The sequence below is a fragment of the Trichosurus vulpecula genome, chromosome 9, assembly GCF_011100635.1.
Source record: "Trichosurus vulpecula isolate mTriVul1 chromosome 9, mTriVul1.pri, whole genome shotgun sequence".
NCBI classification, from domain to species: Eukaryota; Metazoa; Chordata; class Mammalia; order Diprotodontia; family Phalangeridae; genus Trichosurus; species Trichosurus vulpecula.
In genome coordinates this window covers 132,519,565-132,540,098 of record NC_050581.1, presented here as the reverse complement: position 1 = coordinate 132,540,098, position 20,534 = coordinate 132,519,565, and the positions used below count along the sequence as shown (strand labels likewise).

The 20,534-nt window shown below is 38.4% G+C and overlaps 1 protein-coding gene across 4 annotated transcripts in view; it reads left to right on the top strand.

The window, feature by feature from the left end:
• COBL (cordon-bleu WH2 repeat protein) overlaps positions 1–20,534 on the top strand; it is a 347,141-nt gene that overhangs the window by 283,707 nt on the left and 42,900 nt on the right. For all 4 annotated transcript variants that reach the window (XM_036737675.1, XM_036737677.1, XM_036737674.1 and 1 more), the window contains one exon: positions 5,972–6,284. In XM_036737675.1, coding sequence (XP_036593570.1) covers positions 5,972–6,284 — 313 coding nt within the window. The remainder of the gene's footprint in view (positions 1–5,971; positions 6,285–20,534) is intronic.

The window sequence follows — 20,534 nt, the reverse complement described above, 5'->3', positions numbered from 1 at the left end:
TGAGGCTTCAGACCTGGACTGCAACTTGAGTGAGTTGATCAGCCATATTCACAATCTTCTATTTGCTGATATGTACCAGTTGCCATAGTAATTGTTATCTGTTGTGAAAATGGCCAAAGTGAATGGATTGATGTAAACTAGGCATTTGGGCATATAGACTCAGCCTGCAATTCATGAAGCTTTGTGGAAGGTTAAATGTCATTGATCTTCCCCTCATAGGTCCTCTGACTTCCTTATTCTTACGGCCCCATTGTTCTTATGAGAGCTGTCTGATAGTGATCGATGTGTTGGCAAATGCTTATTTTTTCCTAATAAACTTTGGAAGAACTCTTTAGAAGAACCTACCTAGCCTCTGAGATTTCTTATCCTTCTTATTATCTCACTCATTTTCTCCTTTCGCCTAGGGGCTTGTTTTCCTTCCATTCTACTTCCAAATTTTGATAGGCTAGCCTTCAGACAGAAAACACAATTACTAGTCTGACACTTAAAGTCTTTCCAGCTTGGAACTTGCTTGACTTTGAACTTCTCTGGCCTTATCTCACTGGCATGACAACATCACTTCGAAATTTCAATGGCTCATGGATCCCATCTGTATGAGTCCTCCCTCCAGTGGCCTAGATCACAACTCATTTGTGCCTTATCACAGTGTGTGACTCTTGTCTGTGTCTTCCTTCAGTGGGATTCTCCCCAGTAGCTGTTAGTTTGATATCGCTGCTCTAGATGTTCCCGGTTATGGATGACATTGTGTTGATTGCATGAAACCACAGTACATTACAGAACCTCTTAAATTAAATTCATAGTCACTCAAAAGTTTGGCCTAGAGATCATCAAGAAAAGACTGCGTGGATGGAAGGTACCTGTATAAAGTCAGATGGACAGCCCATAGCACTGACCCTTTAGTGAATATAATCTAGAACAAAGATTCCATGTGGACAGTATTAGTAGGATAAAGATTGAAATAAGATATTTAAATCCTATTTAATTAGGATTAAATAGGATAAAGAGAGAAGGTTGAGTTGCATTTGGGACATTGCACAGTACCTTTATTGGCCCCGAGCTACCCTATGAAACAAAGGTCCTTCTTTTTAACCCCAGTATTGTAGCAATATGCTAAATGGCTATGAATTATGGAATCTCCAAAGAGGAGCTTCAGGTCACTCAAAAAGTGATGGAAATACTCATGGTAGAGGTCATTAAGTTGTGGCATATTACCAACCAAGAGTTTGGGAGCAGAAACGGGTGTTGAAAATAACCTTGTTAATTTGTTGAAATTGGCTCTTACCCGCTACTCTTTTCTCATTGGACAGACAAAAGGTCATTCAGTATCCATTTAAAGAGTATCTCTGACTTGTTTATTCTCCTTAAGTTCAAAACATTAAAATATACTTGGAAGAAATTTGGCAATTTAAAATGTTACCTATATTTTTTGCTTATGATTTTAAGAAGCCCAGAAAGGCAACCAGAAGCAGTGACCACCACACCAGAGGGGTGTATTTATTTTGCTTAGTTTTCACATTGTTGCTAGTAGTTTTTAATGGCTTTAAATGAATCTTCACCCTTGGCCTGGATAGCCAGGCCATTTGTAAATAAGTAGGCCTATTTTTAAGCAAATACATGGAGGATAAAATGAGATAACATATGTAAAGCACTTGGCAAAGCCCACATAAGTGGTAGCTATTGTAAATTACAAGTGTTATATTGCTAGGTTTTCATTCAGAAAAAAATACTGAGGAGTACATTTTTTTTTATGTTTTCTTTCCACGATGTACGTTTTTCTTGGGGGAAAAAGCAGAAAATTTACAAAAGTTGGTTCTTAATTATTGTGTCAAATTTAAACATGTAACTATACCATTATGGCACATAGAAATGAGAGAGCAAAAATGCCTTACTAGAGATATGGAGAATATTCAGTTATAAATTGTACTGTATCCAAGATAATTGGTTCGTTTCATTCATCAAACATTTAAATGCCTACTAGGTGCTAGAACAGATGAAGATTTATTTAAGGCATTATTCCTACCACAATGAACCTTAGAGTCAAATGAGGAATGACTCACAAATCCTTATAGTTCAAAATAATTCATAAGTGGTGAGAGGCACAAATGAATTACTTGCTAATGTCTGAAGGAGAATACATTGCTAACTATTCAAAGCAATGAGTACTTTATAAAGAAGGTGACTTTAAAAGATGGCTAAGAATTTAAATGGTAGGGAAAAGGTTGTAGATTATGGAGGGCATCATGGGCAATATGCGGACAACATAAGCTAATGCACAGGATTGGGAAAAGATTATTGTTTGAAGGATAACAGATTTAGAGTTGGAAAAGGATCTGTAAGATCATTTAGCCCTACTCCTTCGTTGAGGAAACTGCGGCCCAGAAAAAAAAGTGACTGCCCCAAGATTTCACAGTTGGTAAGCTACAGATGCAAAATGGACAGGACCTGTACACAGAGCAGGAAGTAAGTCATCCAGTTTGGTTGAGCATTAGATTGATTGACTAGGGGAAGGCTGTGAAAAATCAGCTAATTAGCAACAGATTGGGGAGGCCTTAAATGTCAGGCTAGAGAATTTGAACTTTATTCAGTAGGCAATTGGGAACCACTAAAAAGTTATAGACAGAAGCATGACATGGCCAGATGTGTGCATAAGACTAGACTGGGAGAAGGATTAGAGATGGGCAAAAATAATAAGAGAACGTATAGGTTCAGCAGGTAATGATCTAAATGACTGTAATGAAAAAGGAAACCAAAAGGAGGGGACAAGATAGCAAAAGATTGTAAACACCAGTACCTGGTAGATGATTGGATAGAAAAGTAGAGTATAGAGAAGAGTCAAAACTAATACAAAGATTGAAACATGGACAGTGAGGGGAATGGATTGTGAGGTCTACTGACAGCAATAGTGAAATTAGAAAAAGGAACAAGTTGAAGGAAAAAGATGACATGGAGACATGGAGAATCTAATGTTAGCAAGGGCATATAGAAGGAGATGGAATATAGGGTGAAAGAGTTTAAGATAATCATTGTGGGTGATAAGCTAGGCTAGGAAATTACTGAGTGTAGACTTGGCTAGCTGAGCAATGGGAAGGTACCAGCTGAGATTATGTACCCGAAGTCTGTAAGGGGTAAAATTAATTCAAATTCATGGCTTTCTCCTGGAAGACTTGACATCTTAGAAACAAAAACAGGTTAAAACTAGATGGTTGAGAGATTAATTCTTTAGGAATGGGGGAAGGGGGAGTTCAGGGTGGCAAGAACTTCTAGGGTAGTAGCTAGTGAGAAGCTACAGTGATAGAGGTCATAAGATCAGAGCAGCAAATAAAATAAATTCATGAAAAGACTGGCCACAAGAGAAGATGGAGCACTTAAGAAACAAAGAGACCACAAAGAAGGTGAAGAACAGTATTATTGTGAATAAAAGAGTGACAAAAGGATAGGCATCTATATTCATTAGAAAAAATACAACACTGAGACTCAGTAGTACCAAAAAAAAATCTAACAGAGCTGGACACTAACCAGAAGTCATGACTTAACGTTAATAGCATGGAGAGAAAAGAGAAAATAACTAAAGAGAATCTTGCCAACCTATTTGAATTTCTAATTAGCAGGCAAATCAATTGTTCAGTGTTTTCTTTAAGTTACCTTTTTTTTAGCTTTATATTTTTCTTCTATTTTAAATCCATGCTAATACGTAAAGGCAAAAATCATTTTTAGCTAATAGGACAAGGTCAGGAAAATGAGAAGAGGAGGAGGGATATCCAGATCATATGAAGTTTTTCTAAAAGAGACTTTTCTTTATGTCATCCTGAAGCTGGTGAAACTCTAAATCAAGAGTTTTGAAAGCACTTTATACACACCCTCCCAAGATTGAGTACATGCACCTATGGATGCTGGGTATTTTTGCCTACCAGGAGTTGTGATTTTTCACAGCTCAGCTGACTTAAGCCTTAACAGGGACAAGTTTCCTTTTGTTTTTACAAGAAGATCACATTCTTCCTAGATGAGTTAGTGTTCTTATTGCCCTTTCATGCTCAAGGACGAAAATAAAAGGCCTAAAAACTGGAAAGACAGGAAAAGAAATTTGTAAGTTATAATTGACCGAGTTGTTCAGTAGCATGAGAAGAGAGCGAACAGGACAGGAGAAAGAATGTAAAGATTACAAAGCAACTTTGGCCAGCCTGTCACTGTCTTATGTCCTGGATTTGAGGGGCTCCTCACACATTGAGGGACATTTTCTTACTATAGTCAGGGATTAGATTTAACACTGCATGACATTTTAATACTGATTTATAGACTATACATATAGAAATTCAGGCAGCTGGCCAATGAGTGAGAGTTTGTCAATAAATCACTAGAGAAAATGTTTGGGGATGTATAAGCTGATGGTCATTTTTCATTTCCATATTTGCACTCCAGTTAGGAGTCATGTACCAAAATTTTTTTTAAATACTGCAGTAACATTATCTTTTACTTTCACATATATTGCATTGTACATTTCCTTCTAAAAATCAGTCTGTCCATTCTCTTCACTTTTTCAAATCTGTTGTGAAATGACTACTTTTTAAAATATTGTGCTCCTACTTTTATTTCCTATGTTTACCTGGGAATTTCAAAAACAATATATCAGTGGGTTTTCCTTTTTCTTAATGTTGATTGTATTAGTAGTATATGTGTAGTCATGTTATTCTAGTTGAAATGTTGGTGATCACATGAATAATGATTACCTACTTTCTTTCCTGTTAAAGTATATGATTAAAGAAAATGTGCCTTCAAAGATGCTAATGTGTCTTGTACATATTGTTTGCTCATTAAATATTTGTTCCTGAGATGCTTTAAAAAAATGCTTTACAGCAGCTCTTATTGTATGACTTCTGATATACTGCTGGTTAAATCAAGTACCCTGAAATCTAACATCTGTGTACAATAAAGACTGATATAATGGCTCCCCTATAATATGACCTGGGTGTTCGTTCTAGCCTCCATTACTAGAATTATTAAGGGATTCCACTTTGCATAAGACTTTCCATGATCTTTAAGCCACCAGAGCCCTAGTAATAGAAATCAGGTCAGGATAACGTAATAACATCTCCAAATAGCTAGATAGATGGACAGAATTGCCATAGTGTTCCCAATCATTAATATTAATGTTTGCCAGAGCTTAGAGCTTTAAGAGTGATTTGTAACTCTATGAATTTTATTGCTTCTGCTGTCAGGAATCAATTTCAGTGCTTAATGGCAATGTAACCTCAGCCAAGGAGACTTTTTTTGGCTTTTGATTTTATTTAATTTCACTTAAAGTTTCTCTCACAAGATTGGTCCTTCTTAGACAAAGTGGGAACTGTCTTGGAAATAAAAATGAAAAGAGAGCTGAATGTGTGGCTAATATTTAAGGTCAAAATGTCACATTTCCATATGAAAGTTTTCACAAGTCTGCCTTGGTTTATTTAAGTTCTAAGTTCACTTACATTTCCAAATACCTTAATTTTCATTAGACTACAAACTAATTCTTTTACTAAATGAAATGAGGTCCAAGAAGGAAATATATAAGGAAATATATAAGGAAATTATACAAACCATAGTTGTTGAAAAGGTTTTCCATTTGGACTCATTTAACTGGATATATCAAAAAGCTTTTCATTGATGTGGTAATTTTTAAATAGTGAAGGAGAGTTCAAATTCTAAATAAATAGAAGGCAAAAGAGCTCATGAATGACATCCCTCGAAAATCATCTTTGTAAAGCTTAAGCCATATACATACTACTGCAAATTCTCCCATCAGTTACCCAGAGGCAATTTCCACTGAGCTTTATTCCAAGGCAAAATGTAGCCCCAGAATTGGTCTTATTTTAGACAGAGCAGCTTGAATTCCAAACTTCATATAAGATTAATCAGGCATATGGGTGTGATATTGATTAGGAAATGAAAAATGGAAATGGTTTAAATTTAACTGTCTCTAATATGTTTTATTCAGTAAGCCTGCCACTCATCCACAGTAGTAATTGTTCTGTGGATGGTATGATCACCGAGCTGTCTGAGGTAGAAGAGACTGCATCTGTAAGCAGCTGTTTTGCATCTGAAGATACAACTACTGAAGACTCGGGAGTCATGAGCTCTCCGTCAGACATCGTTTCTCTGGATTCACAAAACGACAGTGTGAAATCCAAAGATAAGTGGGCCTTAGATCAGGAAGATGCTACTGACACTTATGTGACCTGTGCTGTAGAACTTGGTCCCCCGAGGAGTGCTTCACGTGAGAGTGATGACTCTGGAATTACTCATCTGAGGTGAGTCATACTTCCATGATAGCTGAAAAACTGATGTCGCCTGAACATCTGAGATCATGTTCTCCAGACACTAATGTCTTATTAATGGCATCAGGAACTAAAAATGTCACATTGCTTTCAAAGAAAGTGGTTAGGAAAGCCAATTTCCTATATTACTTACTCATTTCATTAATATTCCATTAATTCCTGAATACTTTTCAGAGGGAACATGAGAAAACATCTCGGAATCTTTTCATCCCTCTTTACCTTACGTATCTATAGCTCTTAGAGCATAAGGAGGTTCTTGGGACCAACTTTGTGCTTCATGAGAGAGGATAGGTAGTTTTCAGTCCAGATCTGTAAGCTCCCTGGGAGAAAATTCTGCAGACACAACATGGCTTAGTGGAAAAATAACTGTTCTTGGAGTCAGGATTATTCTCGTCTATCATGACTGTATGACTCTGGACAAGTCATTTAATCTCGCAATGCAGTTGCAGGCAACTCTCTCTAAACTGTAAGTTTCAGAATAGTTATCAATCTGCCTTGATAGAGACAGGAACGATTATTGCTTAGAAATTGGAGAGATACAGTTAGATGCTGTTGTTGTTCACTTGTTTCAGTCATGTCTGACTGCATGACCCCATTTGGGGTTTTCTTGGCAAAATGACTGGAGTGCTTTACCATTTCCTTCTCCACCTCATTTTACAGCTGAGGAAACTGAGGCAAAAAGGGTTTAGCAACTTGCCCAGGGTCACACAGCTAGCAAATGTCTAAGGCCAGATTTGAATTCTCCTGACTCCAGGACTGGCTCACTATCCACTCCACCCCCTAGCTGCCCATGTGGTGTGTACGCGCGTGCGTGCGCACACACACACACACACACACACACACAGTTGTAGACACACATATATATGTATACATATATACACACACACACACACACTATGCTCATATATAGTATATGTGTATATACATTATAAATATGTATAAGGTACACGTGCATATGTATACCAGTGTTTGAATATTTCCATACATATGTATATATATGCACTTGTGTTTATATATATATACTATATATAACATGTGCACGTGTGTGTATATATTACATATAATACACTTATATACATGTATGCATTGTATATTTATGTGGAAGGAGATATGGATATGGGAGTGAAGGAGGTGGAGAGGGAGGGAGAAGAATCAGAGAGATGTTAGCTAAGGTGAGATGAGATGGGATAAGATTGGCCTGTGAAGGCTGTATCGACAAAAACAGAGTAAAGCTATCTAATTAGTCACAGATGTTCATTAAGCACCTGTTTTGTACCAGTCCTTGTGCTAAGCTCTGTGCTGAGCATGGTGTGCCCACGTCAGAAAAGGTGCTGTGCTCTATGAGCAAAGCAGAATTGGAAACAGCTCAAAGGAAACAGAGGATGTTCAGGTTTGGAGCATCCACCCCAAATGTTCACACGGACTATTTGTGCCCAACGTGTGGTAGAGCATTCTGAGCTCATGTTGGCCTGATCGGCCACGGTGGGACATTGAATCTTGACTCAAGCATAGTGATATCATCTTGGTCCTCTTTGAGAATGAAAGACAGCATCCAGCCAACCAACCAACCAGCTAATACAAAGACCAAAATGAAACAGACTTTGCTCTCAAGGAGCTTATACACTCTAGGGGGAGACACCATGAATACATAAAAGTTTATACAAAAGCGTTCTCTCTTCCCAGTTTTAATTCGAGTACAAAGTAGCTTTCCTCAGTAATTCACAGTAATTTCCACAGTGATCTCCAGATACAGTGTCTTTATGTTGGACTCATACAAACAGATAATAAGCATATATCTGAAACTAGTCATACACACTTAAGGTGACTTACCAGAAGGCAAACATTCTGATGTTTTTAAGGTCACCTGGTCATAGATCTATGGCTGGCAGGAAATTCAGAGGTCATCTAGTCCAACCCACTCATTTTGTAGGTGATGAAACTGAGGCACAGAGAACTTAAGTGACTGACCCAATGTCACATAGTTAATACGCTTCAAAGGTGAGATTTGAACCCACGTCCATCTGAGTCCACAGAAGTCCTGCAGATTGTACAGTTACTATCAGATCAGGTAGATTGCCACACAGTAAGGAAGACATATCATCTAAGGTCTTGGCCATGAAATTCATTGAGACTGCAATATTCAAGCCAGTTAGCTATAGATTGCTATTGATCACTCTAAGTGACTTGCCAGCAGGGATTAGAACTCCCCAACCACGATTTTTCAGGCTCTGCCAAAATTTTGTGAAAGGTGATCACTTAGAGAGAGTGCCCCATCAGAGAGGGAATATTCATGAGCAGGGAAAGCAGTACAAGGGGATATTGTGTTCACCTCATCAATACTTCTTTCAAGAAAGCTGCAGATTACTAAACAGTAAGGCTTAGGTTATAAAGCATTTATCACTTGAAAAGGAGTAGGCATCACACTTAGAAAATAAGATGAGATGCTGTACCTTGCTCCTCAGGAATGTCACACACTGTCCCACTTCCATTTTTCCTCACTTGCTACACTATTAAACACCAACCTGCTTATGCTTCTGTTTCACACTGAAAGCATACATGGTTATATACATATCTGGCTATACCTCTGTTAATGAAAAGAAAATGTCACCATGGCAGGCTTTGCTGTCAGAAACTTGGTAATTCTAGGAAGCATAGCATAGGGGTTGTCACTTTGGAATTGGCAGCAATAAAATCGGGGTAGCCTGGAAAACCCAGACTAGGAATATAGCTAGATAGGAGTCGAGGCTGATAGGCACTGAAGGTTAAGTGAGCCAGAAATCACATCCATTGAGGTCAACTAAAGAGGAACATGAAATTAGCATGGGTCTAGAGAGCTGGAGATTGAATTACAAAAATCAGGTCAGACGAAGATCAGCAGCCACAGGGCTTGGGAAACAAAAGTTTGGGACCCACAAAGACTATGTAAGCAACAAAGAATGGTCTCTCCGTAAAGCTTTCTTGATTGGTCTACTTCCATAGTGTCTCTCACATCTGCACCTTTCTTACCACTCACACATACACCATCCTAGTTCAGGCCACAGAATTTTTGAGTATTCTGTGGAAAGTATTTCAAGTCCTATCTTCTCATAAATACCTTCACTTCTAATTAGTCTTTCTTATTCTAGTCTCTTCCTTCTGTAATCCTCAAAAACACATTCAGTGGTTCCCCAGTATCTATAGTATAAAAATTCAATCTTATTAACCCCTCCAGGGAATGACTTCCAGCCACCTTCCCTGTCTGATTTCTTACAACTTCCCTCACAAACTCTATTTTCCAGCCAAATTGGGAAACTAGGTTCTCCAAACTTAATACTTTATTTCTTAACTCCATGCATTAATTCAAGTCCTGTCCTTACCCTAATGTTTGGAATGCATCTCCCCACCCCAGACTATACCTTTGAGAATCTTTGTCTTCCAGGTTCAAGTCATGTGCCACATCCTCTGATCTGACACCTGTTAGTTCTCTCTCCCTCAGTTTTCGTGTGTGTGTGTGTGTGTGTGTGTGTGTGTGGTGTGTTGCATCCTCCCAGTAGCATGCAAACTCCTTGAGGTTAGAGATGTTTTTCAGTCTTTTATCCCCATCCAATAGCACAGAATCCTATATACAGCTACTACTTAATAAATATTGTTGACATAGTTGAATTGGAAGAGTCTTGGACCATGCAAGAGTCAGGAAACTTGAGCAGGAACCAGGAACTGAAGTCTGCCACTAACTCACTGGGTAATCTTGGAGTCATTTCACTTTGCTGGTGAATAAAGGGCTCTGAGAGCACCTTCCTGTTCCAGTAATCTATTTCAGTTTTTCCTTCATTTGACTCTTCTACACCCCTGCTCTTTGGACTTTAAAGCTAGCACATGTAAAAATTAACTTGTATCTAATTGCTTTAAGTAATTTACTATCCTAACAGGCCCCAGTCATTTCCTAGCTTAGATATTAAAAGAAAGCAGCAAACAGCAGTGTCTCCACTGTTGAATCATATTATGTACCCTACAGTAAGTCTTCATACAATGTAAAGAGGAGGGTGTTTTTTTTTAAATAGGATGCAACTTTGTGATTAAAGGTACTTCTTTCCTAGAGGATTCTTTAATCAATATGTCACTAGATAGGCAGTGTTCTAGTTGTAATCTGGAATGTTCAAGATGTGGACTAATAAATGTTGGACAAAGATTTAATTATGAAAAACATTTATGTTTCCTGACTTCCATAAAGCTGTTCTTGGGATAGATTTATAGGGCTGTATTCTGAAGAGCCCATTTGCATCCAGGTGATGCTATCCCAGATTAACGGCTATTTTGCATATATTTTCATATATTAACACAATCAGTTAATTTTCTTTGTAATAAAAGAAAGCTTCGGAATGACTCTAGTTCGCCTTAAACTCACAGATGCCTACTTATTTAGTTAAGGCCCTGTGTCCACAGTTAACAAATTATTTTCTCCTTTCCCTCCCCTTCTCTTATAACTTGAATTCTTTAGTCTCCTCATACTCCTCCCTCCTTCCACTTTTTCTCTACTCATCTCTTCCCTTTTGGCTCCCTTCTTTCCCTTTGTCTTTTCCATTCTGCTTTTCCCTCCACTTCATCGATAGTTAAATATTAGGAATTTCTGAGTATTCTGTGGGAAGTATTTCGGCTCTGATCTTCTAATAAATCACATTCCCATAAAAGATTCAATACATAAGTCATTCAGGCTTTCAAGAGCCTGTGATTTCACTGAGGTGGGTATTCCTTCCACCACTGCAGACTGCAGCTCTTCCATAACCTTAGAAAATGGACTTTGTTGGTGATTGTGACTAAAAACTTTGTCACTTAGGCTGTTTGGTAATGAGACTCCTCACCATGAGCTTTGGTGAAGTGGATAGAGTGCTGGCCCTGGAGTCAGGGAGGCCTAAATTCAAATCCAGCTTCATACATTTGATATCTCTGTGACCCTGGGCAAGTCATTTAACCTCTGCCTCAGTTTCCTGATCTGTAAAATGGGGATAACAATAGTACCTACCTCCCCTGGTTGTTGTCATAAATAAATTAAAAATAAAATATTTTTAAAGTACTTTGCAATCCTTAAAGTGCCATGTAAATGTTTGCCATTAGTTGTACATAGTACATTTGCAGTTTCATGTGAGATTGTCTGTTTTATTCTACTATGTTATGGCAATACTTGTTTTATTCCATGAATTAAAAATAAAATAATAAATGCTTGCTATTATGATTAACTAAAAAGAGGTGGACACTACAGGCTCATGCCTGGCTCCAGAGAGCAAGTCCATCATAGTAAGAAATTATCATAATATGTCAGGTTTTCTTTTCAGATTGTGCAAGAGCTCAGTATAATTAGAAATTTCCTGTATAGTTTGAGGCTGAGTGATGAAAGTCAGAACTTGGAATATACAACCCAAGCAGTCGTTATCTAGTCTGCTGAGATATGCCACAGAAAGAGTCTGGACCCCAGGCATCTGGCTAAAGAAGCCGGAGGTTACCATCTTTCTGATTCCCAAATGATATAGGAGAATTAGTGAACTTTGAATGTTAGAATCTGTTCTGATTTGGAAGAGCAATATCATCTCCTTGCTGGGGGGAAATATCCCAGGCATTTTAGCTCCCCAAACAAATATAAGAAAATGACATGCAAAGAGGATTTACCAAAGGCCGAGAAGGCAGTGAATATGATGGAAAGAGGAATGGACTTGGAGACATCGGATGTAGGTGTGAGTCTCCACTTTGCTGCTTGCTAGTTGTATGAGACAAGTAACGTGACTTCTGTGAGCATGAGTTTCTTTTGTGAAATGAGATTAAGAATACTTTGCACTATCTTCCTTATAAAATTGTTGTAAAGAAAGGATTTTTTTTAACTTTTAAAGGGCTCTACAACACTGAGCAGCTGTTGCTCTTTATCAACAGTACTGTCCACATTCAGTGCCTATCTACTGCAAGATACTGGGATTTCAAGATAGGGAAAGAGGTGGGGTTTTATTTGTTTGTTTTATTATCTGTGATTTCTTCAGTGTAGAGGTTCTCAGTGAGGAAAATTTCCTCCACCAGTGCATATTGTCACCTCTTCTGTGACTTATTGTCACCAAGAGTTACCTGGGACACTGAGAATTTAAGGGGCTTGCCCAAGACCACACATCGTGTATGTGTAAGAGACAGGACTGAAGTCCTCAGGTCTCACTTGTTACTCGGGAGGCCAACTCTTAACCCGCTTCACCAAGGTGCCTCTCATTAGGTATATACAGATAAAATATATATTATAATACACACACACACACACACACACACACACACACACACACACACGGGGCGGGGAGGAAGAGACAGGCAGAGTAGCCCATGCCTTCAAGGAGCTGACCTACAGGGAAATAGAAAAAGTACATAGATGTAAATATATTATCACGTAGGGGTTGATGGCTGCAAAGGAGCTACAATGCTCTGAAGTGTCTCCACTGTGAGTGGGGAAGGAGACAGGGAGGAGAGAATTGCTCATTTGAACACAGAAGAAAGACAAAGATTCTGAAACAGGGGGGATGAAGAGGAAGTGAATTAATTTCAAGCATAGGTTCAATACAGAAGCTTAGAATATTTCTTAGGTCCTTTCTTAAGTAAACATTTCTGCACGTGGCTTTTTGATTACATGTTGGTCAAAGAGAGGAAGCTAGTTCTATGATGTCAAAGCAGTGGGGACTGGTTTCAGTGAGCAAATAACTGCATATGTGTGCAGAAAATCATGCAGAAGAACTGAATCCGGCCATGATATTCTGCCAATGGAGAGAGTGCCAAGTGGAAGTAAGGGCTCCATATAGTCAGTGCCTTTATAGGAAAAGGTAGAGAAGACAATCCCAACTAGTCCTAACCTCGACTGACCTTATACTGAGGTCAGCTTCACCCATCATTAGAAAACATCATAGACCACAGGTAGTCTATGAACTCTCATTTTATATTAACTAAAGGGATAAGTCAGAAAATGGATTCTCCCTTTTTTACATTCTTGCATTAGCCAGAAGTCCCTACCTAGACTTCTTAGAAATTCTACTGGTTCCTAGCATTTTTTTTAACTCCACAGTATTGCCAATTCTTGGGATTTACAACTCTCTTTTTTATTTATGTCTTCTAATTCTTATATCATCATAGTTATCCCAAGTATCTCTCCCTTTTTCCCTCCCAGAGAGACATCCCATATAATAAATAGTATTTTAAGAGAAAAAAATCAGCAAAACTAATCAATAAATTGAAAAAGTCCAAAGATATATGCAACATGTAACTCTCTAAGGAGTCTATTAGAGGTATGCTCTCTTATCTCTTCACTCTAGTTCAGCTTGATCTTTATAATTTTACATTCTCTCTTAATCCTTTGATGTGTGGTGGTTCTTTCCATTTACATTGTCGTAGTTATTGTGTATATTTTGTGACCCACTTTCACAAGGAAAGTCTTTGCCCCAAGAAATTTCTGATTCTTTACCTTAAGCAAATACAATCTGAATCCAATCTATGAGTTTTTAAACATTAATGTTCTTGAGCAATTAAATCATTATAATCCTTAGGTATAAACTAGGGGACTCTATGTGGTTCTTGTTTTGAGAAAGACCCTCTTCATTAATCAGCAAGCATTTCTTAAATGATACCTTTTGTGCTCTGGGGGCTACAAAGACAAAAATATCACTGGTCCTGCCCTCAGGGTCCTTTTATCTGTGCAGTTTATATTCCAAGTATCAAAAGCTTGAAAGTTACCATATCAGAGTCATAAGGACTGTTTACATTGTATGCTGATTAAACTAACGTTTGTTTGGTTGGTTTTTTTTTCCTTTTTTAATTTTTTTCAACACCTCAAAAACTATCCAAATTTCCCAAGGTATAGTAAATGTTTTTGAAGCCAGTAACTGGAGAGTAAGATTGATTTATAGATACTCAGGTCTAAGTTGAATAAAACAAAAAAAAAATGCCTACAGTTTGTTACAGAAGGTCAGGATGAGGAAGATTATCTAATGTAAATGCTCCCTCCCCCTTTTTTTTCCCCATAGATGATGAAAAGGTGGCCCAAAGAGAGGAAATAAGTTGTTCAAGGTCACCTAGCCAGTTAGTGTCAGAGGCAGGAAATTCCTGAGGTCACAGGCCTTCCTGGTAAACCTTTCCTTTTAACAAAGTAGGTGCTTATCTATTGTTTCTTGGTCTTACCACTGAGACTGTTTCCTAGCCAGACCCAGGTGTCAGTGTAATCCCTGCCCTCTTCTCTACATCCTGCTTCCTACACTGTTTGTGTCCACTTATTCCAGCCCATGAGAGTTTTTTTTTCTTTGATCAAGTTTTCAATATCTGGCTATTCTTTTAAAAAAAACAGTGAACCAAGTACAGCCAACACCGAGTAGTCAATCTGATCTTGCCTGGTCCATAAGTCCTGGATTTCACTAACGATAAGAGAAATGATTATTTCTCTATTATATTAATAACCATTTACTATTGGGGAGATTTTTTTTTCCTTCCTATTTCCTCATTCTCTAACATTCTCCTCTATCTTGTTCAGACTCTACCCAACTGGGAAGTTTAGATCTGATCAAAAGGTAAAGAAACTCTAATTTTGGTAGATTGGTGGATTCAGGCCCATTGTGTTTTAGTCAGACAGATCTGGGTGGAAGTGGATTCCCCCTTTTGTCTAGATTGCCCTAAATAGGTGGTCCTCTGGTATAGATAAATCTCTTTGTCCAAGACTGAATGATCAGTGTCACATCCCCCCAGGCCCTCATTAGAATAAGCCCACCTCTCATTATAATATTCATGCTCATTACTTGTCAACCAATCAAAGTTGATTTCCACCCTCAGGAACACCCACTCTTCCAAAGGCATATAAGAGTTGAATGGGTTCCATGAGGGGTCATTGGTTTAGGAGAGACAGCTAAATGACCCTTTTATTAATTATCCACTAGCTATAATTAATAAAATAACTACCCAGAAATTATGTCTAACTTTTTGTAGATCACAGTAAAATTCTTCCTGGCAGATTCAAATTCCTGGTATTTGAACCCTCCTAAAGTGTTAGGTTGACCCGTATAGCCTTTTGGCTAGTTGAGGGTCTGGTTTCTTGGAATATGATCTGGGGCTCTGCTCTGCACCCTCATAAATATCAAGGTCCAGCTAGACACTTCAGTAAGTTGGTCCCAAGATTTACACAGTTCACAAAGCTAGGGTGTTTTCCTAGAAGGACCTTGGTCTTCAGAAATCTCTGCTTCCTATCACCAAGAAAGCATCAGTTCATTGCCCCTAAGAAGGGACACTCATAGATCATGATATATCACAAAATTAGCTGATAATGTTATTAATGAAGTAATCATAACATCTGCAATGAATAATCCAAATAAAACTGCATTACAATTTTAAAAACTTCATATATATAATACGTTAAAGTTTACTATCTCATTTGAACTTTATTATTCCCTTGAGAGATAGATGGATGCTACGAGTATTATTATCTTTGGCTTGTAAATGGGGAAAATGAAGGAAAGAAAGGTTAAATGACAAGCTTATACAGCTAGTAAAGGCCAAAGGCAGGATTCAGACTCAGGGCTTCCTGACTTTCAAGTCCAACACTCTATCCACTGTTCCACACTGTCTCTTATAGAGGTGGGGGCCAGACTGTAGCAGCTTGGGCTCTCTGCCTGATAATTACAGTTGCACCAAAAATAACTGGGTATTACCAGCTTAATCAAAATATAAAATCCCTGTCAGATGCAGCACATACCCTCCTCATCTCCACCACCTGTCTTCTGAGTTCTTTCAAGTTTCAGCTAACTTTAATGTGATTTGTTCTTTCAAGAAGTCTTTCCCAACCAACCTTCCAAGATGATCCCTAATTTATTATGTATGAACGTATGTGTGTGTGTATATTCACACACATATACATCCATAGTTGTTTACATACTGTCTCTCCCATCAGATTGACAGTAGGGACTATTTTTGCTTTTCTTTGTATCTTCAGTGCTTAGCACAGTGCCTGGCACATAGTAGGTGCTTATTAAGGGCTAGTTGTTTGACAGACTAGAGTGTGGAGGCCAGGACTTTAAGTACCTATTTAACTGATTTCAGTTAAGAGGATAGGAGAAGAAACCTAGATCATTGACCAGTGTATTAGGAGGGCAGAGTTTATAATTTCAAAGAGGCTCATATATATGTCTGAAAGATTCGGAACCGCCAGATAGAAGAAATTCTTAAAGTAGGAGGCAGAAGAATCAAAGCATATATTTAGGCTCCAGAGTAACAGATCCACAAACCAGCATCCCCATTTTGATATATTGATCAAAAGCTTCCAGGCCCAATAAGTACGCCTCGCAAGAGTAACCAGGAGGCCACAGAGAAGCATGATGGTGTACAGCAAAATCATATACATGCTTCCCCTCTGTGGTAAAAAGATTACCCACTGGCCTCAAGTCCTTGTTCAGCTTCCTCCCGTAGATCAGCTCTGCTACCGGCAGCTCCTGCTTCAGCTTCGGCTGTGGCTGTAACTGTAGCAGCCTCTGGCTCCAACGGAAGCTGTTTTTAACCATCCAGCTTCTGCGGGGGTATAAGGTATGCTGGGGAAAGCACAGGTTCTTTCAATCTGCTTAAGCAAGGTGAAGGGGTTGACCAGGAAAGCACAGGTTCTTTCGATCAGCTTAAGCAAGGGAAGCAAGGTGAAGGGGCCGACAAGCTTACTCCAATCCAACATACAAACCACATTCAGTTCAGGGGAAAAAGCCAAACTAGTCAAGGGCACTTGTTGACTAAGTGCTAAGGAGCCCATTTTTGGTTACCAACACAACCAGGCAGACCCTTATGAGGGAATGACTGCCTTCTCTTAGTTCTCAACTTTGATATAATTCTCCTTTTGTTGGTACCCTCTCAACTACTTGTCTAGCACCTTTGAGACATACCTTACTTCCTAAATGTAATTCATGAAACTGATGCTGTATCAGTCCTAATCTATGAAGCGTGTCTACTTGAGGGTTTGGTTTCTTGGAAGATGATCTGGCGCTCTCCTCTCTGCACCCTCATAAATATCAAGGTCAAGAAAGACACTTCAGTAAGATGGTCCCCAGATTTACATGTTTCCCAAAGCCAGGGTACTTTCCTGGAAGGAATTTGGTCTTCAGAAATCTTTGCTTCCTATCACCAAGAAAGCACCAGTTCATTGACTCTAACAAAAAGCCTGCCTTTTTCAACTTAATTATATGGCACGTGGCAAAACTAAGCTACTGTTTTTGTGCTGTTTACGTGTTTTATTCATTACTACAGCTCTGATTGTTTCATTAATAACACAACACTTTGCCTAAGGCTATTCAGACCAAGGTTTCAAAGTTTAAAAGTATAAAGAAAACTAATCATCATATATAACTAAGGATGAGTATGTTTTTTAACATTTTGAGATAAAGACTGTATTTAGCAGCACCATCAGCTAGAAAAAGTTTTTTGGGTTTTGGGGTGTTTGCTAAAATCCAAGTATTTACTCATAGTAAAATAAGTTGTACTTACTGAAAGTCTTTACCCACCCGTCATTGAACCTAAATCCCAGAGATCCCTAAAGTCCCTTCTACCTTTAAAGCTTATGATCCCTTGACTTAATCCAAAATCTGTGACTGAACACAGGACTATGAGCATCTTAAGGAAGGTTCCAACATAAAACTGCAATTAATAGATCAACCAGCCATCATTAGTTTCACATAATAAACCACACAGCCTGTAATACAGATCCTTTGAGGCATTGAGAATATTAATATTTAAAAAATCTTTTAAAAAGAATGTTAATATCTCAGGGAGGATCATTTTTAAGTTATATCCAAACTTTGACTCAGCAAAGATGTTCTTTGTTCCTTGGTTTGTTAAAAATGTCTTTTCTTATAAGCTGTAAGACCCACAAATCTGTAACTAACCATGTGGTACCTCTGTTGGTAGACTGGTGGTTCTTGACTCTTTTTATGTCATGGATCCCCTTGGCAGTGTGATGAAGTCTATGGACCCCTTCTCCCAATAATGTTTTTTTAAATTTGTAATTAAAGGAAATGCTAGATTTCAGTTAGAGATTAACAAAAATAAAGATGTAATTTTTTCCACACACGTTCATGGACCTCTGCCCCTGAAGTCTATACTTGAACCCCAAGTTAAGAACTTGAGCTCTAGACCATCAGCTCTCTGTTCTCATGGACCACACAGATCCTTAGAAGCTAACCCTTGAGCTAGATATGCCAAAGGAAGGAAAGTGATTTTATTTAATGAGCCTTAGAGTTGAAAGTTCCTTGTTAAAGTTCATAGACATGAAAATTACTAGAATATGAGGTCTAAATATGAGGCATTTCTGAGCCCAGAAAAAGTTGTCATAGAGAGACCCATACAAAAAATCAATAGGGAGGGGGATTATTTATTGAGATATTAAGTAGGACTGAAGTCTGAAGTTTTGGAAAGGAATAATAATGATTATAGCTGACATTTATATTGCATTTTAAAGTTTACAGATGACTTTGCATACATTATCTCATTTGATTCTCACAATATCCCTGTGAAGTGTCATTTCCATTTGGAAGATGAAGAAGCAAGCTTTAGAGAGGTGTAAGTGACTTGCTCACTGTCATGCGACCACCGTATGAGAGGCAGGATTCTCCCCCATGTCTTCCTGACTTCAAGTCCAGGACCCTATGCACCACCCAAAAAAACACCTAATGAGTTTAGATGAGTGGGTAGGTTTACTGGTCATGATGGTACTAATAAGAAGAGGAAAAAGAAAAGGAGTTAATGTGGAGCTTTAAGGGTGTGTGGTAAAAAGTACTTTGCAGTGTCATCTCCTTTAATCCTCTCCAAGACCTTGTGAGGTAGGTAGTGCTACTGAGCCTAAGACTTGCCGGGGGTCACAGCTAAGTAAGGGCAGAGTTGGGTCTGGAACTCAAATCCTGAACATCTGAATCCAGGATTCTTTCTACTACTCTCTGCTAGTTCTCCAAGGAATATTGAGTGTTTGATATAGACAGTAAGGATTTCCTTTCTATTTCAAGGGAAGAAAAGTCGAGGACCTATCTGTGCCCTGAGCTCTATGATTTTGGTAAGAAATTCTAGCAGGATGAAGTTCTGGCAAGAATACTGGATTGGAAGGAAAAGGGGCCTGAGTTTGAATCCTGGTTCTCCTTATTTGTGTGATCTTGAGTAAGTTATTCGATCCTTCTGGGCTTCAGTTTCTGCCTTTGTAAAATGAGGGAATTTAGACTAACTGATCTCTAATATCACTTCAGACTCTAAATCTATAACTCTAGAAATCAGCCTAACCTCTCTTACTATCATAAAAATATTTCTATTTTATTTATAAACACTATTAGAACTTAAAACTGCACTGAGACTTTTGGAAGTGTGTGTGTGTGCGCGCGCATGTTTGAACTAAGATTCAAACCCAGGCTCCCTGCCTTCAAAACCATTGTTCTGGTTGAGGGACATGGTCAGCCAAGTCTTCTGATATTCTGAAACCCTGAATTTCAAAGTTACAGTGACCCCCTCATGATAAAACAGTTCATTTTTTTTTGTATATCCAAGACATAAAAATCTAGGAAGGAAAGGAAACCAGTGTTTGCTAAGCATAAGCACTTCACAAATATCTCGGTTTATCCTTACAACAACTTTAGCATGTAGGTGCTGTTACTAACCTCATTCTACAATTGAGGAAACAGGCTTAAATGACTCAGGTGCAAGATTCACACAGCTGCTGAGCGTCCAAGGCCTGATTTGAATTTGGGTCTTCCTGGCTCCAGTCCTAGCGCTCTATCTGCTGCACCCCTAGCTGTTATAAAATACAACTTTTCCACTCTAGATAATGTTCTCACCTACCCAGGACATTTTGGAGCAAACTTGCTTCTTTATGAATAAGTATACAATCATTTGGAATGCAACGGGAGCAAAGGAGAGGTCTAAAAACATTCCTCTGTGAAAATCAAGGCCAAGACATAAAACTTGTTAGTGTCTTTTCTTATCAAATCTTTTATAAGTGTTCCATATTTCTCTCTTTTCCTGGGTGCCCTATAAAAGAGGTGAAGTAATAGGAAAGGTGAGACAAAATCAAGGCCTAGATAAATACACTAGTCTTTTCCTTAATGCCCGAGGGTAGGCCCCAGTTCTAATTTTAAGAAAGTTGTTGTTGTGTTTGGCCTTCATTCTCAAAAAGGACTGTGACATCAGGGAAATGATGACATGTCTTGCAATTGACTTTGATTTGAGTGAGGGAAAGTTGTG